Source organism: Penicillium argentinense, assembly GCF_028826775.1.
Source record: "Penicillium argentinense strain IBT 30761 chromosome Unknown utg000005l_segment0_segment0, whole genome shotgun sequence".
NCBI classification, from domain to species: Eukaryota; Fungi; Ascomycota; class Eurotiomycetes; order Eurotiales; family Aspergillaceae; genus Penicillium; species Penicillium argentinense.
The window spans coordinates 4,684,649-4,709,994 of record NW_026622664.1 but is presented as its reverse complement, the minus strand read 5'-3'; the positions used below and the strand labels follow the sequence as shown (position 1 = coordinate 4,709,994).

Genomic DNA, 25,346 nt, shown 5'->3' with positions numbered 1-25,346 from the left:
TTTTCTACGTTGAAAGTGAAAGTCATGCCATATCTCTTTTCAATTTGGTGCTTCGTTTGCTAGATTTGAACGAAGTAGCTGTTAACTTAATCTTCGTGGACCACTTCAGGACTCATAATCCGAGCTTTCGTACTTGGACTTCCAAAGTAGATCGCCATCCTCGTCGATGTCTTCAATCGTGACCGCATTGGGAATCACCTTTTTCACACCCTCAATTGTCTTCAGTGTAGACAATCCCGATTCACAGAGCGACACAAGAGCATCCATCTGCGCATCATGGTCTTCGTTTACGCCTCTTTTGTAGCCTCGGACACAAATATGTTCGAGTTTCGGCGGCAAACAATCGACCAGGGGGCGCTTTTCGCACTTTTCGTCGGGTTCGCCACTGACGCCCTTGGCCAAGTACAGCAGGAAGTTGATACTCAGGCTCAAATATTTCAGAGCCACAAAGTCTTGGAGTGACCCGCTCCGCGACCAGACCCGTTTAATCAGCTTGATCATTTCCTCGTCTTCGCCAAGGTCCCACGCACTTCCATGGCTATCCATCTCGGCTTCCCAGTCCTCTTCCTTGAGTTGAAAAGGGAGACATTCACCTTCAACATCAACATCAAGAGTCTGTAATCTTTGTTTATGCCCGCAGAGTGCCTTAATGACAGCCTTGGGATTGAACATCGGATAACCCCCCTCAATGCTTTCCCTGCCACCAACAGAATACCGAAACTCCTTCAGAACCCTGGGCATTAAGATAAGCCGGACAAGATAGTTGGAATTAAGAGAGGAATGCTTTATGCAGATCTTGCTGATGTCGATGGACTCTTCAGGGAGTGGAGGCTCAAGGTCGGGTAACTCAACTGCATCTGTCGCGGCAGATTCAATAGACGGAAGATTGCCAAATAGCATCATACCACCCCCAAATTCCAGATGGACATAAGAGCGACCATCTCCTGTTTTGTCGAGGTTGATGAAATAAACGTGGCGCAGTTGGCGCAGGTACGGCACCGGTTCAGGGCTCATTTGGATAGATAGCATCCGGCGAAGAAACAGGTCGAGTGGCATTGCAATATCCGGGCAGTATATGGGGTCATAGCACGCGAAGGGCAATGTAATAGCCAAGGACTGTAGGTTCGGACATACGATCATGAGAGATGTAACGAAAGCCTGAGAAATGAATGTCTCGCAGGCCTTTGAATAGCTTTTCACACCATTAGACACCTTCTCGGCTCAAACGAGGTTGATGGAGACCTACCGATATGCCGCAAAATCCAGAGCGTTCGATGTCTCTACCTTTGCCGTTTTCTGCAGAAGCATACTGACCACGCGCTCTTTTTCCAGACCCTCAAATCCCGCTTCTCGAACCATGCTTTGGACAAGATTCATCTCCTCTTCTGCTAGGTGTCGCTGAGGCGTCCCCGTCCACTCGTGGGTGATGGTCGTCAGGACGGGACACTCGATGTGATTTACAAAAGTGCCCAGACGAGGCTTCTTTAAGATTTCTATGAGCAGATTGAATACCGTTTCGATGTCCTCATCTTTCGCGGTAACCTTGATTCGGTGGAACCTTTGGCGCAGTTCCAAGTCACAAAGCGAGTAGAGCTGGCGGCATTGGTGCGACAGGGCCGCAATGTCACGATTTGCGGGGACAAAAGAGATAACGAGCGACTGGATCTCCGGCGGAAGATCGGCCAGCATGGTGGTTGTGTGTGTTGATCTGGGGATCTCGATGGGTGTTGGGTTTTGTTGATGGTAGAGAGGCGAGTGAGACTAGCGCCGCCGCGGCGCTCGAGTCAACAACCGCAGGTCCAAGGCAACCGCCGCCGGCCTAGAATCGACGGAAAGTGGCTTCCAAAATTGATAGTGCGCCCAGTTCATTATTGCTTGCTCTAAGATAAGTACGGGGCTACAGCGGAACCTACCTAGGTCGCACGCCAGAGTACAGAAGCTGGGCGCTCCCATACAACAGCAAGCTGAGCTGTATAGCTGTATACTAGTAGTATCTCACATGGGCTGAACAACGGTAGATGCTTGTTGGCTAAAAGCGCCTTCATACAGCGTAACAGTAGCTTCAGTTTCTCTTCTCTCATGCGCCTCCTCTCGAACAATCGAACACACCCCGCCAACACCTCGACTCCCTAAACCACACCGTCCCTTCCAAATCGAACACAGACCTAGAAGAACTGAACAGCCATCCGTCCATCGTCCACCTTGCCCGCCTTCATCAGATCCATCATCTCATTGATATCCTCCAATTGGAACTTTCTCGGGTGGACCTTAGGATAGATTCCTTTGCGATGGCAGAAATCCAAACAAGCCGCTGTGCCAATCTGGCCAGGTACTTTGGCACCGATGATCCTATTCAAGGTCAGAAGATTGCATTCCATCAGAGAAGGGAAGAAAAGCATACTTGATAGCCTGGGTAGCCACTAGCCCCATATTAATTGGAACATACTCCCCAGGAATCCCAACAGCCATCAACCGACCCTCAGCTCTGAGAATATTAAGAGCAGTAAGATACGCCGGCTTCGAACCCGACGTAACAACCGCCGCATCAACACCACGTCCCTTATTCAACTCCCGCACGCGCTCCTTCACCTCCGTCAGCTTTAAATCGCGCGAATTCAGAATCTCATCCGCACTCCCACCCTCCTTAACTCCAATCAACTGCTCATCCCGCACATCAATCCCAACAACCTTCACTCCAAGGGCCTGCGCATACTTGGTCGCAATCTCCCCAAGCCCACCAACCCCGACAACAGCAAGCGTCTCACCCGGCTTCAAACAAGCTCGACTAAGCGCATCCCAAACCGTGACCCCCGCGCAGAAAATCGGCGAAAGCTGCACCGGACTCGCGGGCGTATTTTCCGGGATCACCACTGCAGTCGCTGCGTCCACGGTCGTATACTCGCAGAAGTATCCGGGGGCATTCACGCCCTTCATGGTAATCTTGGGGCAAAATTGCGGGGCGATCTCTTTGCATTCATAGCATTCGAAACACCAGTCTTGCCAGAGGGGCGTGCCGACCCGATCACCGACTTTGATGCCATATTTGGCGGCGTCGGGGCCGAGCTCTTCGACGACGGAGATGGCTTCATGGCCGATTATCAGGGGGACAGGTGGTCCGCCTAGGACTGCGCCTGTGACGATGCTTACGTCGGAGTGGCAGAGGGATGCGACTTGGACGCGGACGAGGAGGTGCCGGCCTTCTGGTTTGGGGACAGGGACTTCTTCGATGACGAGGGGTTGGCCAACCTATGCATCACGTTGTACAGACGCGTTAGTGTTCTTCGTCCAAGTACTCCCGGACCTAGATTATTCCCTTGTGGCTTAGAGGGTCACAGGTCAAATACCTCTTTGCAGACGGCAGCTTTCATCATTGTTGGCGCCATCGTGACGTTCAGGATGTTTAGTACAGGTCTGAAAGCTTTAATATTTCTCGGTAAGTAAGCAGTGTTTATATGCACCGTGTCCTAAGACTGCACCTGTCAGCACCAGCGTTATATACACATCAAAAGCGGAGTCAACAAGTCCCATCAGCAAAAACATACATTCCTCCCCCGCTTCGACCGGCAAATCATCGGCTAGTCACTCACACTGAGGAGTTCTCTATCCCCAGTCTATTCCGGCCGCCATTGCATCCTCGGAAACGCCCAGAACATACCCTAGTCCAAAACGGAACACCCCGCATTTCAAGCAGACCCGGATGAGGCGGATGTGGATGCTAGTGCTAAGATATTGGTTTGTATCTGGGCGGCGCCGCGTTGTGGATGGTGAAGATGAGGGGAAGTGATGGCTGCATGTTGTAGCTGCAGTGAGATGCGTCATGCAGCGATGCCGAAATCTTGGCGATTGTATTCGAATTGTGCATAATGTTTTGCATTGGATTAAATGACAGCATCCATGGCTGTGACGCTATTGGGATTGGCGTAGTTCCGAGGCAAGTGTTGGATTTCATTCTGATAAATATTGAACTTTATCCGAGAGTTCACAGTAGCATAGACGTGCACCTAGATACCGAGGCGCCACACTAGCAACGTTACAATAGATTATCAATCACAATCTGCCGGAGGGGTAGCCGAGTCATTTCTTTTGTTTACACTAAGTGTCAAAACCATGAAAATAGTTGCCAAAAATACAATAGTGGTATCATGTTCAGGTAAAAGTGCAGTAGTAGTAACAATAGGTAATAGTACAAAGCTCAAATAGCGAAACTTGCGAGCAGGACAATCAATGTGCACGAGAAAACCACCCGATTAAAGCACTCAGACAATAGCGCATTCGTCAGACGGAAGAAAGAGGAATATATTCACATAACCAGATGCGAAAATGACAGACGAGAGAACAATCTTGTGCGAAGAAACCGGGAAAGAAAAAGATATCAAGTAACATGGTTCAAGGGAAATGATAATACAGGGGGGTTTCTTGCAGCAAAGAGGATATTGGGGACATGAGGTCGTATGATACAGAGTTCGGGTGAAAAGAAAGGAAAAAAAAAAAAAATTTTCAACGGCGAGCGCGTCGAAGTCCAACGCGGCCCTCTTTGACAAAAGAGTTCCATCGTCGTCCGACGTCGCCGCTGTTGCGGCGGCCCATCTGGCGCGCACAATCGTCCCATTCTTTTTGGGAGAGACGGAACTTCTCCAGGACGACCTCAAGAAGGCGCTGATCTTCATCGGCGGACCATTTCTCAGCAGAGGGCTCTGAGGTAGATGGCTCGCTTTCCTCAATTGAGGGAAGAGGAGCATCAGGATCGATGCGCGCACCAAACTCTTGGAGGCGCTCGTGGAGACGGCGCTGGGCGGGAGAGGGAGGAGATTGTGTGATGGGAGGAGAGCGTATGGAATAAAAGTCCGACGTGGTGAGGCCAAGCGGCAGCTCGTATGGCACTTGTCGTTGGCGTTTCGGGGTCGATGGGCGATCGTGCCCGCGGCTCATGTTCACGTCGCCGTCGTCATAGTCGAGAGAGCGCCGGCGCTTGTTGGCGCCGCGTGCGGGCGCAGAGGGAGGAGGTGGAGGTGTAGTAGCGAGCGTAGCGGGAGGAGGAGTCGGGCGCGGCGATGCAGGCCGGGCGACTTTGCGCGATCGCGCTGAGCGACGCGGCGGGTTGATGGGCAGAGGGCTCTGGAGGCGTGACGGCTTGACGGAGCGTCGCGGCGAAGGCGCCGGCGATCCGTTCAGCAAAGATTGGAGGGCACGACAGGTGCCGAAAAGACCGTTGCCGGCTTGGTTTCCTCTGTCTGGAGGAGGAGGAGTCGAGAAGAGGCGACTGGGGGTGAAGCGAGACGACCGGCGCACATCGCATGGGAGGGCAGATGGAAGAAGCATTTTGTCGCAGATGATTGTTTTATGCAACAGAGTGACAGAGAAGAGTGTAGAGGATTGTAAATGGTCGGATGTTGGGGTGTGGTTGTGTTGGTTGTGTTGTTGCGCTGGACGCGAACGGATTTGTGCGCGCGATTTGCGCTGGGAGGATGCGCCGGAGGCGGTTGCGAAGCGCGACGACGCAGTTGGGGAGAAAAGAACGAGAGGAGGTTGATGTCGTCGAGATGCGCTTCGAATCCCACCAGGTCCGGGGGGATGCGACGAAAGAGGTCGGGTGGTTGTTATGGTTGAGCGAGTGGTTGTTAGGGAGAAGAATTGGCGGGGGGCGGACGGGCGATAAAAGAAAAGTGGCCGCAAACGGTCAAGCGAACATCTCCCGGGGCTCCACTTTGCGGGCAACCACAGCACCGTGCGAGAACGAGCACTGAGCACTGATGTGATACTGACTGCGGGGATGAAATAGCGAGAGGAGACCAAAGAGCCAAAGAACGAATGAGTGAAAGAAAAGCCGAAAAGTTGAAAGATGGGACGAAAGAGTGAAGTCAGCGAGCAGGGGTGCCTGGGACAACGAATGACTGAACCGATTACGATTCGGGATGATAGACAGTATACTCTCTCACACACTGAAGATAATGGCTACGAGTCTCCTCTTTTCTATTATACTACTAACTCGGCAAAGCTCGCGAAAGGGCTGCAGGTCCTGCGACCCCTCGTTCACTGCTCCGCTCGTGCTCTTTGCCAGTGAAACACGAGTGAAGGAGCACAGGCAGCCCGAGAAGAGTGCACGCAAGGGGACCCTCGCCGGCCACCCAACCTTTGCCAGGGGAGCACGAGGCAATTCGGCCCCTGAAACGACCGCCGATCGCCCGCACTAGCTTATCCTTTCTGCTTTGCCTCTCATGTTCGAGCGATTTTTCAATTACATTTCCTGATCGGGTCGAGGGCCCGCGACGACCCGCTCCGCCTCCCACGCGCCTCCATTCAACGCGCCCGACATTGTACAGAAGTGGCCCCGGCTCTCGAGGATCGTCGCTATCGATATCACGATGGCTGCATCACCGCCGCAAACACCAGTCTGGTGACCGGGCAACCGGCTTGTGATGCAATCGCCATGACATGCAGCAGGTGGGTTGCAGCGAACGGCTGTCCAGTGCCTCTCCCGTAAGAGCTGCAGGCGCTACTTGTATAGCTGCGCAGTCGCCTGATCATAATGTCTTTCGTGGAGGGTGGCTCCCCGTCCCAATTGGTGGCGACACGCGTTTTAATAGATCTTTGACCTTAGGGCTCTGTCTAGGGTCGGCCTTTCCTTTCGTCCTGCCATACCGCCCTTCACCAGCCCTGAAGGGCCCCGGCCCTGCCATGCCAGCCCTCCCAAAGGAGATACGGGCGCCTAAAGAATTCCCAGCTTCTCTAGTCAGTCAATGTCTTTGAGATTAGGCTGTCACAAATTGATGAGGCTGCAAGTTCGCGCGTCTGTCAGCCACGCGTTTTTTCACGCGTGTTCGCGCGCGTGGGATTCGCGTACCGCGTCGGCCAATCAGCGACGCCACCACCGTGCAGAAGGTCCCGCCTGAGGTGTCGAGGCACCATATCTACTATCGACCTGCGCCAAATGGGATACTTCCTAGAAAGGAAGCCATGCCTCGTGCAGATAACCTTGATAGTCTGTGGCCCTGGGCAACGGTGGAAGTTTGTGCGAGCGCAGGGTGGGGGAGGGGCTTGAGCTTTTGCTCAGAATTGAGGACTCTGCCTGCGGAGTCTGCAATGGATTGCATTTTGGACTATCCTGCCTACCTCGACATTCAACCCACAATGCTCGAACTCTACGACTTCGTATTCAACTTACATGTTCGACTATTCTACGCTAATCACAAACTCACAGCTCTGTTCAGGCTCGAATCTCTGCTGAAGTTGTTTGCTTGTTGACGCCGCTATCAAAGTTTCGATATTGCATCGTGTGATCAAGTGATAGCCCTTGCTTCGTGCAGGGTCGGCTTCTCAGCAAGAGCCCGTGAGAAATAAGCTTATGCTCTGCATTATCTCGCATCGCCTTGGTATCGTGTCATTATCAACCTTTCCGGGGTGCAGACTGCAGCTGGCGGCCCTGCTGCACCGTGCGCGACATAGTTCTCTACCACATACAATATCGACCACTTCAATGGAGTAATTCATGCCACTTTAGTCTGGGTCCTTGAACACTTCGATTTCAGCCTGTGGGTCCCGACCGTATCCCATCTTTCTCCCTCTCCCTCCAAGGGCTGCCGTCCTCAGCTCCGTTCCTATGCCACAACCAAGGAGGCCACAAAACCTTCTCCCATTCACCGCAGTGGCTGGAGCCAAAGGAACCCCATCCACTCCTTTACCCTGCTTCTACCCCTCTGCCCCTCTGCCCCTCTGTCCCACTGTCCAGGCCCCAGCCCCCACCTAGAGCCCAGTCCCATGCAAGGGATAAACAAATCCGATGCGACTATTGCGAACCACGACAAGCGATAGGTGCAGACAAGATTAGTCTCGCAAGCTATGAGGGCACGGCGACGCCACGATCTATATTCATGGATTCTCAACGGCTGCAAGTGATATTTAGCCTTTTGGCACTTGTACACAACAAAAAAAAAAAAAAAAAAAAGAGGCTCGAGGACAACCTTCCCCACGATCTGGACGGCCCTGCAAACCAAGGCGTCGGCATCCCTGCAGAAACCTGCACAGTCGGATGCAAGACATCTCCCTGTCCGCAACGGGCGCTAGTGCAGATCTTTCTCCGCAAAACTCAATAGCTTTCGTGCGTCGGTGTGGCTGGGCGCTCCCGTTGCCCTTCCAACGAGCGTCAGCTAGGGTTTCGAGGTTCCTTTGTAGGGTGACTGCGCTGAAGGTTTCACTTCTTCAACTCTTGTCTCCTACCTTCTGACCCTGTCAGACCCACCTGTATCTTGGAATGGGCCGTGATTTGTTCCAAAGGGAGTATGTCTTATCTTCCATTCCAGTTGTGGAATTATCGCATTCTTTGGCTGTGACAGGTGATCGTCAGGCCTCTACTGATTGACAACCGGCCTTGATCTTTGTTCCTTTAGCTGGACCAGCTGAGGGAATTGGGTCCAATGTGGATTTCTGTGAGTTTTGCTGGGTCTCACTAGACAGAGATGTTGGAATCACAGGCTGCGCTTTTTTCGATATCCCTTCGGAATCATCTTGTGGATCTGCGCTGATTTCATGCAGCTTCGTCCAATAACACCAACGGCTGTCTGTCCAAACCTCGGTCAGTTGACGAACCTGTTTGTCAATACACATCGTCAAAGCGGCGAATCAAACCATAATCGAAAAGTATCGAATGCACTCGGACCTCGACAACGACCGTCGGACTCGAAAGCACCTTCGATAAGACATCTCAGCCCAATGACCCACTCCTGACTCTTCAATGTGTGACCTCATTGATTCCAGTGGACCGTGAAGACCAATCCACAATCGAGACAGGAGGGCACTCCTTTCCCAACTGAACCTACCAATCCCATCACACACTGACACTCCACTGAACCCCCTCAACCGAGATGCCCTTCTTGGTGGCCACTCACCCAACCCTAGACATCTAGGGGTAATGCCCGCAAATAGGCACACAGGCAGCACAGGGCCCTCAGCTCAGCCCAACAAGGCACAGCCAATGGATTACATTCGCCCCCCTCCAGCTCACCATGCACCCAAGGGCTTTCTTCGAGGGTACCCTCCATTGCCACAGTGGGTATTCGCAACGATCTATTGATCATGAGAACCTCCTGTAGGTGGAAAGGTGGATTTCCCTCCTTGGCACTGAATCCTTCTCAAGGTCGCCAGAATAGAAGGGGTTCCGCTGGAAACTCACGACTCCTTGTCAACATCTGGACCTATAAGGATATGTGCCTTTTTAAGGGGATCTTGCCACTTGCGTTGATTGTTATTATTATTGATTCCCTTGATACCATGGCAACCTGGTGAGACATGGGATCAATTATTTGTTTGGGATTCAAGAGACATATCGTCCTGGGGAAGTGCCGAGTTGGCCTTTCTTCTCTTGCGATCGAGAGTGTAATGCTCTGTTTGTCAGCTGCTGGCAGTGGCAGGCCTGGAACCGAGCAATTGCGTGCGCTTACTACGCCACTACACTCATCCTGGCTGCTCGGTATAGCAGGCAGCCAACTAAACCATGGGACGTAGAGGAGACATTTCCGGCTTTCGGACTAACCTACCATAGATTATACTCCACGAATCTCTCGGGCCATGTCTGGAGAGCCTTTTTTTTTTTTTTTTTTTTTGCCTCACTAAACACCCGAGAATCCAACGACCACGCGGGTGTGCAGTTTGTCCATGGGTCTAGATAGGATGTTTCTCCGAATGAGGACCTCCTAATAATACCTTGAAGATATTTTGGATTTGGATTTCCCTTTAAGACGGTTCAAGTAGAGCCGTGGGTTGAGAAATACCTTGGCGAGGATATACCAAGGCTTGCTGGTATATCATGGAATAAAATGTCGGAGTCGGAACCAAGAGCATAAAGCCTCTGATATATGAACCTTTACCGTATCGATGTTGACTCGGAAAAAGCTTACGATAAATGGTGCGCTTCATCATAAGGTAAGTCTAGAGTTTCATTCAAGGTCCTTGGGGTAAGAATACTGACCTGGAAACAAAACAAAGAAAGAAACAAGACAGAAAAGCACCAATGGCAAACCATGGCATCGAGGCTAACTGGTGCGGAGTAAGGAAGGGGGTATCATCCTTCCTTTCATGACTCACTAAACCCATTTCGCTAGCTCATCCACCTCCCAGCCATAGATACATCTCTTTTTCCTGCCGGTGACTGAATTGACCACCTCTTCGTAAACCTCGTCTGTCTTCTCACCAGAGGATAGAGTATGCGCTGACTGGCTGATGCTTTGTGATGCCATGAACAGAATATTGCGCAGCTTTGTATCCGGTGTGTCGAGGGCTCTTTTCGTAGGAATTCGTATTCTTTTCGCTTGATATTCAACCGTGAAGAATGGACTACTTTCCAGCTCCTTTGGAAGAGAGTCAGATAAATTTGTGGGGCTCTGGGCAAGACTGGCTGCGGTAAGTACTAACCTGCTCTGGGGTCTCGGGAACATGATCGCGCGGTTTGTCTGCTGACTTTTTTGGCGGAGCAGTTCGCAGAATAACGCAGGAGGATTCAGTCCGCTGGGCCGGTGTCCAGTGTTTCGTACCATTCGCGTAGCACTCGGCGATTTTCGTCTCGGTGGCCGGTTCGGTAAGCCAGCGGTGTCGTAGGGCCTCCTTCACATTCATACGCTCGACCTCATCCAGGATGAGCAGGCTGGTGACGAATTCTATCACCCGGACTCTGAGTTCGGCTTTGCGCATACTGCATACTAGATCATCGACTTGTTCTTGGATCAGTTCTCTCTCGCTGTTGAATGGGTATTCTCCAGTCAGAAGAACTGCTGTCACAGAACCGACTGCCCACATGTCGACGGCCTTTGTATAACTATGCTTGCGGCGTCCGTGATAATCGAAATATCGTCGAATCTCCCTACTTGCGAAATGTTAAAATAAGAACTCATTCTCTATAGGAGGTGAGGGGCGGGGGGACACTTACGGAGCGGCGTAATCAAAGGTCCCGACCGAAGCGGACATTCTCTTGTCTGGCGAGTTGGCCACCCTTGCCAAGCCAAAGTCTGTCAGAACCACCCGATAGTCCTGCCCGACAATATCCATAAGGATGTTGTCCGGCTTGATGTCTCTGTGCACGATTTCCTGATCGTGCAAGTAATCAACGGCCAAGAGGAGTTGGTGTGTGATTTTAGCTGAGGCGAGCTCATCGAGATGTCCCCTTTGCCCTTTCGACCGGATGAAGGAATAGAGATCCCCGCCTGTGATCATCTCAGAAAATATGTAACTGGTGAATTGTTAGCGTAACATCAATGATTTCTTTGTTTCTGTTTCTACACACATTGTTCGGGGAGATCGGAAGACGTTGTGCACGGTCACGATATTCGGCTGTGTGATAATTAGTCCAGCTGGTACGGAAAAGGGCAGAGACAAGGAAAATTCACATGAGAGAGTTTGAGAAGGATCTGGGATTCCCGCTGACTGCGTGGAACTTTCTCCTCCGGTGTTGTTTGACCTGAAGCTTGGTTGGAACCGAGCTTGCCAACTTCGAGGAATCGGTGGAACTTTCCTTCTCCGGATTCTGCAGGCGATTTGTCATGGGAGGACTTGACACGGACAATCTTACAAGCCAACTGCTTGCCGCTGGCTTTTTTGATAGCCACGTGGACGTTAGCAAAGGCACCGACGCCCAGCCTGCGTGGAGACACCTCATAGTCATCCTCGAATTCCTATTCACGTTATCAGAACTTCCTGTCAAATTCATCTGCTGATTCGATCATCTTTTTACTCACCCTCATCTCACTATTCTCAAGCTCGGTAAATCGAGGCTCAGGGCAGGGGTACCGTGCATGGAATTGGATGGTGGAACGCCCGGGTCCGATTGCAAGCAGATCGCCGTCACCAAGTAGCACGGTGCTCCCCTGCTCCATTGGAATCCCATTCCACCTGGTTCCGTTTCTGGAAACATCCTGTGCATAGACCATTGGAGGCACTGGTCCAGTAGGATCCCCTTCGTTGAAGAGGACAGTGTAGAATCGCAAATGGCAGTGCGATGCATAGACGTCGATGACATGCATGTGGCTGCAATCCTGTTAGAATTAAGCCTGACAAGGATGCTTCAGGTAGCGTGATGTACCATAGATGGCGGTCTCGGCCAGCCAAAATCTCAGTCTCGCTGTAGACTGGCTGTTCGCAGAACAGCTTGGTGGCCGAGTTCCTTAGAACCAAGGTGCCCACCACCATTCCTTCACCCCTCACCGGGGAGGAAGAGGAGGGCGACCGCGACCGGGGCCGCCGCGACATTTCGGCAGTTTATTGTACTGTCAGGGAGGGTGCTGAAAGATAAGGGGGGAAGGGAGGACGAAGTGAGGTGAGAGAAAAGAAAGAACTCGGTACCGGTTGATTACTTCGAGCCTCTGGAATGAAAGCTCGAGAGAACGAGGGGACACGAAAGAGAGTTGGCGATGCAGAAAGCAACAGGCGGCGAGTTGTGGGAAGAAAAAGAGGAGGCCAGGCTGCCACAGTGAATGGTTTGGCTGGCGACGACCGCCTCAAGCCCAGCATGTGACTCGAGACTACCCTAAGGTGATATTATGAAAGCAAAGGCAGGCGGCTCCCAAGGGTTTGTATCACTGGATTTCATTGCTCATAATTGTTCCTGTACAGATCTATTTTCTTATGCTAATCAATGCTGGACGCCGATTGACGAAGGCATAAAAATCGTGCTCAATTACCCTGCATCCTCCGAAAGCGCTCTTCAGCAGCTCTCGCCCGTCGTTCTCGCTCTAATCGCATTCGCATCTCTGGTGTCATGCCTCGAGTCTCCTCTTCGCGTTTCTCTGCGGCGGTCTTTTCCACTGTTGCTCCAAGCGTCCGACCACCTTTGCTGGTCCTCTGATGGGCTTCTCGTTCGGCATCTTCTTTCTTAAGGCGTTCCAGGTCAGCCTTGCGACGCTTACTCTCTTCCTCCTCGGCATCCCTGCGCTCTCGCTCGGCGCGACTATCAGCATCTGCTTTAGACACAGCCGACGGGACCTTGGCGGCATTCCAATCCCATTTCGATTCACCCAGCCCATGTCGAGAAACACGGAAAGCGTCACGCGTCGGACGGTCACCAGCTAATTCGAATGGGGTACGTCCCTCGTTGTTGATAGAGGTTGGATCTGCTCCGGCCTTTGTCAAGAGTGCGGCAACAACAGCAGGGGCGTTCGAGTTTGCGGCAAGATGGAGAGGGGTCGGACAACGGAAGTTCTGAGGTGAGTCGGCAGGCGTGAATGTGAACGAAGAAGGAATGGAGTTGTTTGAGATATAGGACATCAGGGCAGGGACCTTGGAGCGGCGAATGAGAGCTTGAATTTGCGAGGTATGCAACAAAGCCTCTTCCTCCTCCTTGGACAGCTTCGGCTTTTGCGGCTGCGGACGTGGCGTTGATGGTTTTGAATCTTCCTTCTTCTTGGCCTCGGCAGCTGCAGCGGCAGCAAGTGCAGCTTCGTCAATTTCACTGACCTTGATACGGGTCAGCTCCTTGAAGCATCGCATAAGCTCCCCCTGCGTTGCTCTTCGGGTGTTGAAAGGGAACCCTCTCAGCCGAGGATCATTCTGCTTGAGTACATGATTGTCATATTTCTCGAAAAGAATCCTCTTGTTTGTCTTGCCCGTAGCTCGGACAAACAGCAACTCAGCGGTATCAATCATCTCCTTCCAATCCGCTAGCAGATCGCGAACGTCTTTTTCTAGAGCTGCTTCATTGTAGCGACGCAGACTAGAACCGGCCGAATGGGCAGCACCTCGCGATGCATCACTGGCAGATTGAGATCCACCCTGCTTGCGTCGGGTAGTATACCGGTGGAAGGTCTTGTGTGCAATCACTCGAGCTTGTCTTTCTTCAACGCCTCCTTGCTTGCGATGAAGCTCCGGGGCGAGTGATACCAACATAGCGGCAAAATGGCCACCACCAATCATGCACATGAACATGTGGGGACTCGAATCCGAAGGGCTTTGTTGGGCCTGGGCGTTGTTCGTTCGCGCCTTGACGGGGGCTAATTGTTTTCTCCGTAGTGTTTCCACCAAGTGACCCGGCTCATCCTGTTCCACGTCCGAAAAGATTGCCCGGTACACTCCCAATGACTTGTTCGAGGGGATACCGGAGCTCGACAGCCAGAACAGTGGCTGCTTGGCTGTCCCGCCTTTCACGGTGGTCGCCTCCTCGTTTGGCTCGGCGAGCTTGGCCTGTCGCTTCAGCAACGCAGTGAGTGTTGTGTCGGCATCCCCCTCGGCTTCTTCCTCTTCAGACTCTGACGATTCCGATCCGGATATAGACTCATCAAGTTCCCCGATCGCTTTGATGAATTGAGCCTCGTCCAGTGGTGTGTTGCCCCGCAGTTGGGCCTTCAAGTTATATCGATGCTGATCGGATCGGACATGGCTGCGCTGCTCTTCGACATTACGGTAGGCGACATTGCATAGGGAGCATGATGTCGAAGTTGCGATCGCAGACTCCTGCGCCGCGAGTTCAAGGTCTTGGGGTGTTGATTCGGGCGTCTGTTCGGCGACTGCTTCATTCGCATTTTTCGCGGTCAAGGTCGCGAGAAGCTCCTGCGGAAGATCATAGACTGCGCGAGTCAGCGAGAGAAAAGGAGATCGCGGTTGCAGAATCGCTCACCATAGAGAGGTCTCTTGAGGAGCTCCTCGATCCGAGAATCACTGGCAGCCATGGCTGGTGAGGTGCAGAATGTCGGAATGCTTGAGCCCCTCCAATGACGCCGGTGGTCTTACTGCCGGGCGGCATCGCTGGTTTTATGCGCCGCAGTGGGGCGGCGCTCTTCCAAGACATCACAGCCTCTTTGACTCATCGTGTGTCAATCCTCGTTTTACGAGGCTGCGTCAGAATTTATCGTGCAAGTTCAGCTACGTTGAATGACTAATAGGGCTATTACACATGCCATCTAAATGAGGCTCTTCATATTCATGCATGGCGACCGTATGGTTCCAGGAATCACTGGATGGCGAGCCAGAGTACAAATATTCTCTTAATTCGGCGTCATTTTGATGCGGTATGAAAGTCGGACTATCTACGACACATTAACGGCACTTGCTTTATTCAAATGTCTGAGTCAAACGTTTATCGGGAACTCCATTAAGCATGCCTTGTCAGACTTGCGCGTGTCTTCGGACCCACACTTCCTTGTCATTACTCGAGGACCTGCCATCAGGTACAGATGAAGGATCCCGCAGATCGATATCCCACAAACTCAACTTGTGTGGGCCACGGTCGCCCTTTCCAGTGAAGAGGTCAAACTTCCAGCCATGTCTAAAGCACCGGATTCCAGCACCAATATCTTCAATGTCGAAAACATTGCCTTGCTTAAGCGGAAACGAGGAATGCGGGCATTGCTGAGCTACGTTAGCTTGGAACCAGAAGACCACGAGTAGTTATTGCAGGCATACATTGTCAATGGCATGCAGGAACCCCTTGTACTTGAAAACAAGCACTTGATCATCTAGATCTGATAACCGATTCGCCCGGCTTTTCTCAGGGTCTTCTGTTTTGGGGATACTTTTGATCGTACATCCAGGCAAGACTCGGCATTTTTCCTCCAGGCCAATATCTGGGAATGAAGATACCCGGCCAACTAGATGCCATTCATCTGATTTTGCTGTCTCCTTCGATACTTCCATGGTGGGTGTATAGAAGGTTGCGCTCAAGACCATCGGGTATTAGTACCCCGGATCGGCGAATGCTTAATTCTATAGCCGTTCCGATCGGTCACGATTTTCCGGATGGCGAAAACAAGACCCCCGGCCGTGAGAAAGTGTTGTGAAAGATGAGTATTTCGACGATGATACGCGAAAGCTGAGACACATGATATTCAAAGGCGTCATAATTTATCTGATCCACATTACAAGCTAGAAATGCAATTCTCAATCGACGATGGGCAGCCCGTCACTATCGCCTGGGAATCGTGACTATCAAATACATTGATCAAAGTAAAACACATCGCACCTTGCTGCAAAAGACATGTGCGTGCAGCCAATGGGGTGATGAGAAAGACAAGAGGCTTCGGACTTTGTCACGTCACTTCGGATTGTAATTGTGTTCCGAAGCGTCCTCATTAGGAACTGTCAGTTCTGCAATGAAGGTTTTAGAATCCATCTCGTCTGTCACCGTATTGGTATCGCTCCCCGGCGCCTCTGCCATACTATGTGATAGCTCGTTCGCTTCAACTTCAGTGGGAGGAACTGGTTGCTGCTCCTTTTCCAACGCAGCTGAGCGGTCTTGTCTCCCGGAAAGGACTCATAGCCATCTCCCACGAATCCCCTTGAGACCGTCTGGCTTCTGTTGACGTTTCTTCTTGCGAAGGTAGGAAATGATGACTGTAGCGGTGATAGCAGCACCACCAATCAAGCCTCCGACAACTCCACCAGCAATGGCCCTTGTGGACGCCGATGAACTGGCTCTGCCTGAGCCTTCGCTGGTATGGGTGGCTTTGCTCGATGAAGAGGCAATTACTCCTGCCAAGGCCTTTGCCACTGAAGACGATACTTCGTAGGATGAAGAGTATGACCTGAGAGCATCGTCTCCAATCGTCATAGTGTAGAGAACCGAGGCATAAGTCATTATCAGGCCATTGTAGTGCACCAGCATCAGCTAATTCGCGCTCGAAACTAGGTAAGTACTTTTCAAATGGCTGATTCATCTTCTGCTTGAGTGTGTATAATAGTTGAATCGCCCTCGCTTCCACATTCGGGTTCCCATAGATTCGGTTAAGATACGTGAGCAAATCTTCTGGGGTTCCGTTTGTTCGTCGTTCTCTCGTGAAGGTGGTCGTGTTCTTTAGTGCCATTTTTTCAAATCGTGAATAGATATAGGCACATTGATCCAATGGGGAGGTAAAACATGTACCATCCACTCGCAGTTTATTTTCCATCTGCATCTGCCATGCAGGCCATTCGCTGGTTGATCCTCCGAACATTTGTGGGTTCGGTAGGGTCGCCCTTGGTCGACTAGCAACGACCGGTTCGCTATTTCTGCTAGTTTTTGCTATTTCCGTTGTTTTCGATGTGAGGACCGGCGGTGTTGGTCGTTTCAAGTTCGGTTCGTGGGTGTTCCGACATCGATTCGCTAGGCGTACGCGCAAATCCGCGTGGCTACCCATTGCATGCGAGTTGCCTGTGATGCCGCTGAAAATGAGCTATGGCCAAACCATTACTGCGTTACACCATGCCGAGACATCTGTCGAGTATCTTGACCTAGAAGCCAATTTCCTCGTCCCGACATTGTACACTATCGGAATGCAAATGGCACGAAATCCCGACCGAAAGCGCATATTTAAGTTCATCGAAACGCTGAAGCAAAAAGGGTTTGCTGTTAACGATGAATTTCTAACTACCATTCAGAGAGTGTGGTCGCCAGCTGAAGACGCCAAAGAAATGAGATCGACAAATTGAAAGGCCACCAGTTCGCCTCGGGGTATCGCATCTTTGATGGCTGATTTAGTACATTTTGGCTCACAGGTGTTAAACGGGCTTACATGGCCCGGCCTGTGGGCCAAGCTGCGGGCCATGAACTAACCCAACCGAGAATAGAATGCGTATCGATTTCTAAGCCGCAAAATGCCGTTGCGATCTTACGCGCTGTTTTTTAATTCCGACCACATGAAATCATAAAGATGTAGTAATAGGTCGAGATGTCCATGTTTTCTTTGACTGATGCACACACGTAATTAATTGGCACATTGCGTCATCGCTGTCGCGCGGCAGCCACCAATTTCGCAGATTCTCGTTGGACAGTAGCGTTGGACAAGCATTTTAAGAACTGAGATGATCTGGGGAAATAGATCTAATGGTAAAAAGTACGTGTTTGTACTACCTGCTTGTCTAAGCATTGCTGGTGGTGGAAAGCTGAGGGCTGGTTTCGCAGATATACGGGCCCTCGAAGCACTGCAGGAAAGGCACACCATCCCAGTCGGCTTGTAAACTGCACCGTCTCCCTGCAACATCAATGCATGGATAATATAGCAAATTTGACCATTATTTGGAAGTTAAATCAAGCTCGAGCCCTAACAAGATACCTGAGAGCTTCGAGGCTATCCATTGCTCACAAATTTTCCAACTTATCTTGGCTCGTACGTGCTGACACAGTACGCAATGGACGCTCGGACATTCGGTCACTTTTATCGCCGAGTTCAGTCAATATCACGTGATCTCAGAAGTCGTATTCCGGTTGTAAATCAGTGAGTCACTGGACAAACATCCTAAGAAAACACATTACTAGATTAAATTAGTCAACTGTAATTGTGTGTAAGTACTCATTCGTAGGAAACCGTTTCTGGGGCACATCAAAAGCAATTCTCGCCTGCGCAGCTCCAGCGCATGTTACAACGCGGAGTGGGGACGAATCCAGTGAGTGGGGCCGCCCGGATTTGCGGAATTTGGAAAGCGTCAGAAGCTCGGATTTTACTAAGCAGACTGCAAAGCTCCCCGACACCGCCGTCCCCGTCTTCTTTGCTTGCCTGCGCAACCCAGAAGGACACACCAGTCCTGTTGCATGACAACAAGAATGTTAGATGGCAATTCCCAGGTGGTCCTGGGGGACTCCCATCCGGGGAATCACTCTCAGTCGCACCTAGAGTCGGCCTTCCGTCCCCGCCCCCAACATGCCTTCTGCAGCGATGCTGAGGGCTGGGGCCCCCTCGGTCCGCGTGGATTTCACCTTACTCCATGCTTCGTCGATGCGATCGTGGCCGCAACAGCCGTTTGGGGTGCGCTGGCTGGCGCCGGTGCGTTGTGGCTCTTGCTGAAGAAGCGCATCCCCCAACCCGTCTCGAAGAACTGGCACTTTTATGCCAAGCTGGTTTGTCGATCTTTCCCATAGCCTCGTCCATCAATGATGGCTATTGCTAACAGATCTTTCTTTTGCAGGTCGTTATCGCGTCGTTGATTTTCGTCACTGCCCTGCAGGCCGCTTTGCAAGCCGAAACCCAACCGAAAACCTTTTTTGCTGATTTCCGGTTCTGGTCTACGATCCTCACTTTGGCCTCGCAGGGTGTAATCTTTGCAGTGCAATACTACGAGCATTGGCGAAGCCGCCAGCCCAACGGTGTCGTCCTCTTCTACTGGCTATTTTTCCTTATCGCCAATGCCGTCAAGCTCCACTCGCTCGTCGATCGCAAGGACTATGTGGACCAGGTTCTATTCTTTGTCTGCGTCAACATCAGCCTGGGACTGGGATTGCTGGAATTCGTTCTGGAATATTTCGTTCCGAAGAAGCAGAGCGCTTATGACGCCCTGGGCGATGAAGACGAATGTCCCTACAACTATGCCGATATCTTCTCGGTCCTTACTTTCAGCTGGATGACGCCCATGATGAAGTTTGGTTATCAGAACTATCTCACTCAGGACGATTTGTGGAATCTGCGTCGTCGCGATACCACCCGTTCCACACTCGATGACCTGAGCCAGGCATGGGAGCAGGAGCTCGAAAAGAAGAAGCCGTCCTTGTGGATTGCCCTCTTCAAGGCCTTTGGCGGACCATACCTTCGTGGTTCGATCATCAAATCGGGAAGCGATATCCTCGCTTTTGTTCAGCCGCAGCTGCTGCGCTACCTTATCGCCTTCATCGACTCATACCGTTCTCCGGACCCGCAGCCTGTGATCAGGGGTGTTGTCATTGCTTTGGCCATGTTTGTCGTGTCGGTGTGCCAGACCAGCTGTCTTCATCAGTATTTCCAGCGCGCCTTCGATACCGGAATGCGCGTGAAGTCGTCTTTAACTGCTCTGATCTACTCCAAGGCACTCCGCCTTTCTTGCGAGGGCCGTTTGTCGAAGACCACTGGAGATATTGTCAACCATATGGCTGTCGACCAGCAACGTCTTTCTGATCTGACTCAATTTGGCACGCAGCTCTTATCTGCTCCGTTCCAGATCACTCTCTGCATGGTATCTCTCTACCAGCTCCTGGGCCCTAGTATGTTCGCCGGTGTGGGTGTCATGATTCTTATGATTCCTCTTAACGGCGTCATCGCCCGCATGATGAAGAAGCTCCAGATCACTCAGATGAAAAACAAAGACTCGCGTACGCGTCTGATGACCGAGATTCTGAACAACATCAAGAGCATCAAGCTCTATGCTTGGAACACAGCATTCATGAATAAGCTCAGTCATATCAGAAACGATCTTGAACTGAACACGCTCCGGAAAATCGGTGCGACGCAGTCCATCGCGAACTTCACCTGGCAATCTACTCCGTTCCTTGTCTCCTGCTCGACCTTCACTGTCTTCGTCTTGACTAGCGACAAGCCCCTGACGACCGAAATCGTTTTCCCTGCCTTAACTCTCTTCAACCTACTCACATTCCCTCTGTCGATCCTTCCCATGGTTATTACCTCTGTCATTGAATCATCCGTGGCTGTGAAACGCCTGATGGAATACTTTACGGCAGAGGAACTGCAAACCGAATCTGTGGTTTTCCAGGACCCCGTGGAACACGTCGGCGACGAGTCCGTACGCGTTCGTGATGCCTCATGGACCTGGAACCGTTACACTGGAGTCCCTGTTCTCGAGAATATCGACCTGAGCGCCCGCAAGGGAGAGCTGAGCTGCATTGTTGGCCGTGTTGGTTCTGGCAAGTCTTCTCTACTCCAGGCACTTCTCGGCGAACTCTGGAAGAACCATGGTGAAGTTGTTATGCGGGGCCGTGTCGCATATGTCGCTCAGGCACCTTGGGTAATGAACGCCAGTGTTCGTGAGAACATTGTTTTTGGTCACCGATGGGACCCTGACTTCTACGATCTCACAGTTGAAGCCTGCGCTCTTCTCGACGACTTCAAGATAATGCCTGACGGAGATCAGACTGAAGTTGGAGAGCGTGGTATTTCCCTGTCCGGAGGACAAAAGGCACGTTTGACTCTTGCCAGAGCAGTGTACGCTCGTGCGGATGTCTACCTTCTTGACGACGTTCTCTCGGCCGTCGACCAGCATGTCGGACGCCATATCATAAACAAGGTTCTTGGCAGCTCTGGTATCCTGAGCGGCAAAACCAGGATCCTTGCCACCAATGCTATCACAGTTCTCAAGGAGGCCGACTTCATCGGTCTTTTGCGTGACAAGACCATCATTGAGAAGGGCACATACGAACAACTAATGGCAATGAAGGGCGAGATCTTCAACCTTGTCAAGACAAACCTGGCTGACTCGGACGACGAGCGCTCTGAGGAATCTGACGATGGCCTAGCCAGCCCCGGTAACTCTGATTCCACCGCTGTGATTGGAAACGATGAGGATACCGATAGCGAAGAGCTAGAGCAGCCAGGATCCCTTGTGCCCATTAAGAGTGGACGCAGCCCTCAGCGGAAGACTAGCCATGTCACTTTGCGCCGAGCTAGCACTGCGACCTGGCAGGGTCCTCGTCGTAAGTTGGGAGACGAAGAGAATATGCTGAAGAGCAAACAGACCCAGGAAAGCACACAGCAGGGTAAAGTCAAGTGGAGCGTCTACGGAGAATACGCCAAAAACAGCAATATTGGAGCAGTCACCTTCTACCTGCTCGCCCTTGTGGCTGCGCAGACTGCTCAAGTGCTTGGCAACTTCTGGCTCAAGAGCTGGACTGAACACAACGAGGAGAATGGCTCTAACGACAGTGTTGGAAAGTTCATCGGTATCTACCTCGCATTCGGACTGGGTTCTTCGCTCCTAGTCATCATGCAGAATCTGATTCTTTGGATCTTCTGCTCTATTGAGGCATCGCGTAAACTCCACGAGCGGATGGCCTTCGCCATTTTCCGTTCTCCCATGAACTTCTTCGAGACTACGCCTTCTGGTCGTATCCTGAACAGATTCTCCAGCGATATTTACCGTGTTGATGAGGTCCTTGCCCGTACCTTCAATATGCTGTTTGCCAACTCTGCTCGTGCTATTTTCACCATGGTTGTCATTGGAACCGCGACACCTGCTTTCCTGTTCTTTGTTATTCCCCTTCTCTGGGTCTATCTCAGCTACCAGAAGTACTACTTGCGAACCTCTCGTGAGTTGAAACGGCTGGACAGTGTCACCCGCAGTCCCATCTATGCCCATTTCCAGGAATCTCTCGGTGGTATCTCGACTATTCGTGCATACCGACAAGAGAACCGGTTTGCCCTCGAGAACGAGTGGCGCATGGATGCCAATCTGCGCGCCTACTTCCCGTCTATCAGCGCGAACCGCTGGCTTGCGGTGAGGTTGGAATTCATCGGTTCTGTTATCATTCTGGCATCCGCGGGACTTGCCATTGTCTCTGTTTCGACTGGCAGCGGTCTGTCAGCGGGTATGGCTGGTCTGGCCATGTCCTATGCCCTTCAAATCACCCAGTCCCTGAACTGGATTGTTCGCCAGACTGTCGAGGTCGAGACCAACATTGTGTCCGTTGAGCGAGTGCTCGAGTATGCCAACCTTCCCAGCGAGGCGCCTGAGGTCATCTTCAAGCGTCGTCCTGCCATCGGCTGGCCTGCCCAGGGGGCCGTTTCCTTCAAGAACTACAGCACTCGTTACCGTGAGGGTCTCGACTTGGTGTTGAAGGATATCAACCTCGACATCAAGCCCCATGAGAAGATCGGTGTCGTGGGTCGGACTGGTGCTGGAAAGAGTTCTCTTACTTTGGCTCTTTTCCGAATCATCGAGGCCGCCAATGGCAATATTAGGTATGACACTCCCTACCACATTCCCTCAACTTCACTGTTTTCCTAACTCGACTTCTAGCATTGATGGACTCGATGTGTCTACCATCGGCCTGTTCGACCTCCGTGGTCGTCTGGCTATTATTCCTCAGGACCCTGCAATGTTTGAGGGTACTCTGCGTGACAACCTGGACCCTCGCCACGTTCACGATGACACTGAGCTTTGGAGCGTCCTAGGTAAGCTAATCCCATCTAATCTTGCATCTAGTACAGAAACTGATCATCTTTTTGTAGACCACGCTAAACTCAAGGAACACGTCGCCGCGATGGACTGTCAACTCGACGCCCAGGTTCAAGAAGGTGGCTCGAACCTGAGCCAGGGCCAGCGTCAGCTGGTCTCGCTCGCCCGTGCCTTGCTGACACCCAGCAACATCCTGGTACTGGACGAGGCAACCGCGGCCGTGGACGTGGAGACAGACGCACTGCTCCAGCGCACTCTGCGCAGCAGCATCTTCCAGGATCGTACTATTATCACCATTGCGCACCGGATCAACACGATCATCGACTCCGATCGCATTGTGGTCCTGGATAAGGGTCGGGTCGCGGAATTCGACACTCCAGCTGAGCTGATCAAGAGTGGCGGACGCTTCTACGAGCTCGCCAAGGAGGCAGGTCTGCTGGACGGCGACGGTCTCGCCAGCTCCTCGCAATAATGTAATAGCCAATCGGCTATCAACTAGCACTGACTGAGTTCCCGCGTCATACGGCAGCATGCCTCCAGCCAGCAAGTTTGCGCCCATAGAGGCGTCAAGCCTCTGCAATTTGAGTGGCTCGGGGAATCCGGTCCTGCTCTGGTTTCCCTCGGGCCGATCGTTGGGTAAGTCTGGTTTCTGATTGTCCAATCCCACGCCGCCTGCATGGATCATGCCTTTACGCTGCTTGCCCTGGTCATTTCCAACTGCATCTGGGCGGCCCTGTTTGTGGCGCAGGTTGTCTGTGCATGGCGGTGGTGGCCAATGTGGCCAGTATGGAGAAGGGAGAAAAATCTTTTGAATGCAACATACCCCAGTCATCGCATTCCCAAACCCCCTTTGACAGCAGTACTCCGCACAAGTTTGCATCACCATGGACAAAAGTTTGTAATTTTTTACACAAATCAACCCTCTTCCTGCCCCTTCGTTCGTGCTCTGCCTCCTGTGTCTCGATTTTCTTGCGCCTCAATGCAACGCGATCGATGTGGAGCGATTGGTTTGCGCTGTCTGTGGTAACAAAGAAAAAAAAGTGCTTTGATATTTCCCTTTTCGGCCTCTACATCATCTCCTAGTATTTTTTTTTTTTCCAATTTATTGCTCTCCTTTGTTCTTGCGGCCGAGATTGCGGTCGTTGTACAGTGTTATTTTGCTTCGTTTCAGCTTTTTCCAAGGTTGTGCATCATGCACACGCACATACGCGAGATTAGAAAAGTTCGGAATGTCGGTGTCCGGAGGGGAACAACAGCAGAGCAATGTTAGCTTAGGGTAGTTTGCATATACAGAATGACATGGCTGCCTCCGGAGCCCAAGAACCAATTTTCAATGTGATTATTTGCATTAGCGCCGAGTCCAAACGTGGCGGTGACATATCGATATCAAAATTTTCATCTCTGCAGTGTCGAAGTGCTCGTCGGTGCTAAATATATTTGGGATTGGGGTGTAGCGGTGAGGACTCCTGCCAGTTGTCCGCCCGCCATGGCGTCTGCACTCAAACACATAGAAGCAATCACCAAGCACAGTGGTTTGAAATCTCCTTCTTTTTGCTAGAGATGCTTTGGAATTGCTGGAAATTTGCAGCTGGAAATCTGAGCCGAGTTCGACGACATCCGCCTGCAGCAGTTACACGTAGTCCATTAGATAGTCGGACACGGGCTGACCGCCAGAACGTCCACGGTCCCACAGTGTTCATTGCAATTCGATTTCCCGAGGATAAGTAGCTAGATTCAAGATAAAATCGGGAAATTTTTCAATCAAGATATTAATGAATGTAGTCGCTTAGAATGGCTATGCTGGGTGGCTCAGCCTTTAGCTCTACGGGGATATCGGTGTTGCTGTACGCAATCAATAGTGGCAAACGCAGAACGGCCCACCCCTTGCTGGTGGCTCACGTATCCCCGTATCTGCGAGAGGAATTCTTCTCCATGTGGTGCGAGGATTACATAGAATTGCATATTCGATCCCGTATGTACTTTCTTTTGATGTGCATACAACAGCATTATGCTCGATATTATGGTCTATGCGGGATCCAGGAGAAGCACCTCGATGAACGATCATTTGCGATGCAGGTTGCAATTAACTTCGATATCCAGCCAACGGCGAATTCACCCGGATGTTCTTGGTCGAATGCAATCGGACATCCCCTTCTAGGTGACACAAATTCTGGACTATCTCCATACATGGCTCTAACCCATCTCCTATAGGATGCTGGATCAATTCCCGTTACCTGGTGCTGCAGGCGTAACAGGATTATGAAGTGCAGTTGGCGGGCTTACTTGCATTGTTCCTGAGTCTGGACAATTACGAATGGGTGCTCGTCTCCACTTGCCCGAGAGACGAGTCAATATATCAGATCTCGCGTGGCACCAAAATGTCGCATGTCATATTGTTTTGCATGTTCCAGGGCTTATCGGATTGTTTTCCTGGGTTGCCACTGGGAGTCCCCTCCACAAACTCAACTCTCCTGCATTTCTGAGGAGGATGGACTGCAGAACTTCGTACTGGGTCGAAAGGTAGAAAC

At 51.6% G+C, this 25,346-nt stretch overlaps 9 protein-coding genes across 9 annotated transcripts; 2 read left to right on the top strand and 7 right to left on the bottom strand.

Moving 5' to 3' along the window:
- Positions 1-105: 105 nt before the first annotated feature.
- N7532_006548 (uncharacterized protein) lies at positions 106-1,689 on the bottom strand (the record flags this gene model as incomplete). Its single annotated transcript, XM_056619042.1, has 2 exons — positions 106-1,192; positions 1,247-1,689. 2 exons carry the CDS (start codon positions 1,687-1,689, stop codon positions 106-108), a joined length of 1,530 nt encoding a protein of 509 aa, XP_056475201.1.
- Positions 1,690-2,165: 476 nt separating this feature from the next.
- Positions 2,166-3,383, bottom strand: N7532_006547 (uncharacterized protein; the record flags this gene model as incomplete). Its single annotated transcript, XM_056619041.1, has 3 exons — positions 2,166-2,349; positions 2,402-3,246; positions 3,345-3,383. 3 exons carry the CDS (start codon positions 3,381-3,383, stop codon positions 2,166-2,168), a joined length of 1,068 nt encoding a protein of 355 aa, XP_056475200.1.
- Positions 3,384-4,497: 1,114 nt separating this feature from the next.
- On the bottom strand, positions 4,498-5,319 carry N7532_006546 (uncharacterized protein; the record flags this gene model as incomplete). The annotated part of the gene is made up of 1 exon (XM_056619040.1): positions 4,498-5,319. The coding sequence occupies one exon, from the start codon at positions 5,317-5,319 to the stop codon at positions 4,498-4,500; it is 822 nt and encodes a 273-aa protein (XP_056475199.1).
- Positions 5,320-10,076: 4,757 nt separating this feature from the next.
- Positions 10,077-12,231, bottom strand: N7532_006545 (uncharacterized protein; the record flags this gene model as incomplete). Its single annotated transcript, XM_056619039.1, has 7 exons — positions 10,077-10,340; positions 10,405-10,849; positions 10,916-11,215; positions 11,270-11,316; positions 11,373-11,657; positions 11,721-12,009; positions 12,065-12,231. The coding sequence occupies 7 exons, from the start codon at positions 12,229-12,231 to the stop codon at positions 10,077-10,079; spliced, it is 1,797 nt and encodes a 598-aa protein (XP_056475198.1).
- A 423-nt stretch (positions 12,232-12,654) lies between these two features.
- N7532_006544 (putative C2H2 finger and ankyrin domain protein) lies at positions 12,655-14,642 on the bottom strand (the record flags this gene model as incomplete). The annotated part of the gene is made up of 2 exons (XM_056619038.1): positions 12,655-14,540; positions 14,591-14,642. The coding sequence occupies 2 exons, from the start codon at positions 14,640-14,642 to the stop codon at positions 12,655-12,657; spliced, it is 1,938 nt and encodes a 645-aa protein (XP_056475197.1).
- Positions 14,643-15,078: 436 nt separating this feature from the next.
- On the bottom strand, positions 15,079-15,606 carry N7532_006543 (Rieske (2Fe-2S) protein; the record flags this gene model as incomplete). Its single annotated transcript, XM_056619037.1, has 2 exons — positions 15,079-15,321; positions 15,376-15,606. The coding sequence occupies 2 exons, from the start codon at positions 15,604-15,606 to the stop codon at positions 15,079-15,081; spliced, it is 474 nt and encodes a 157-aa protein (XP_056475196.1).
- A 397-nt stretch (positions 15,607-16,003) lies between these two features.
- N7532_006542 (uncharacterized protein) lies at positions 16,004-16,573 on the bottom strand (the record flags this gene model as incomplete). The annotated part of the gene is made up of 2 exons (XM_056619036.1): positions 16,004-16,194; positions 16,240-16,573. The coding sequence occupies 2 exons, from the start codon at positions 16,571-16,573 to the stop codon at positions 16,004-16,006; spliced, it is 525 nt and encodes a 174-aa protein (XP_056475195.1).
- A 294-nt stretch (positions 16,574-16,867) lies between these two features.
- On the top strand, positions 16,868-17,376 carry N7532_006541 (uncharacterized protein; the record flags this gene model as incomplete). The annotated part of the gene is made up of 2 exons (XM_056619035.1): positions 16,868-16,907; positions 16,964-17,376. 2 exons carry the CDS (start codon positions 16,868-16,870, stop codon positions 17,374-17,376), a joined length of 453 nt encoding a protein of 150 aa, XP_056475194.1.
- Positions 17,377-18,487: 1,111 nt separating this feature from the next.
- N7532_006540 (ATP-binding cassette glutathione S-conjugate transporter YCF1) lies at positions 18,488-23,290 on the top strand (the record flags this gene model as incomplete). Its single annotated transcript, XM_056619034.1, has 4 exons — positions 18,488-18,781; positions 18,850-22,601; positions 22,660-22,814; positions 22,872-23,290. The coding sequence occupies 4 exons, from the start codon at positions 18,488-18,490 to the stop codon at positions 23,288-23,290; spliced, it is 4,620 nt and encodes a 1,539-aa protein (XP_056475193.1).
- Between the last annotated feature and the right edge of the window lie 2,056 nt (positions 23,291-25,346).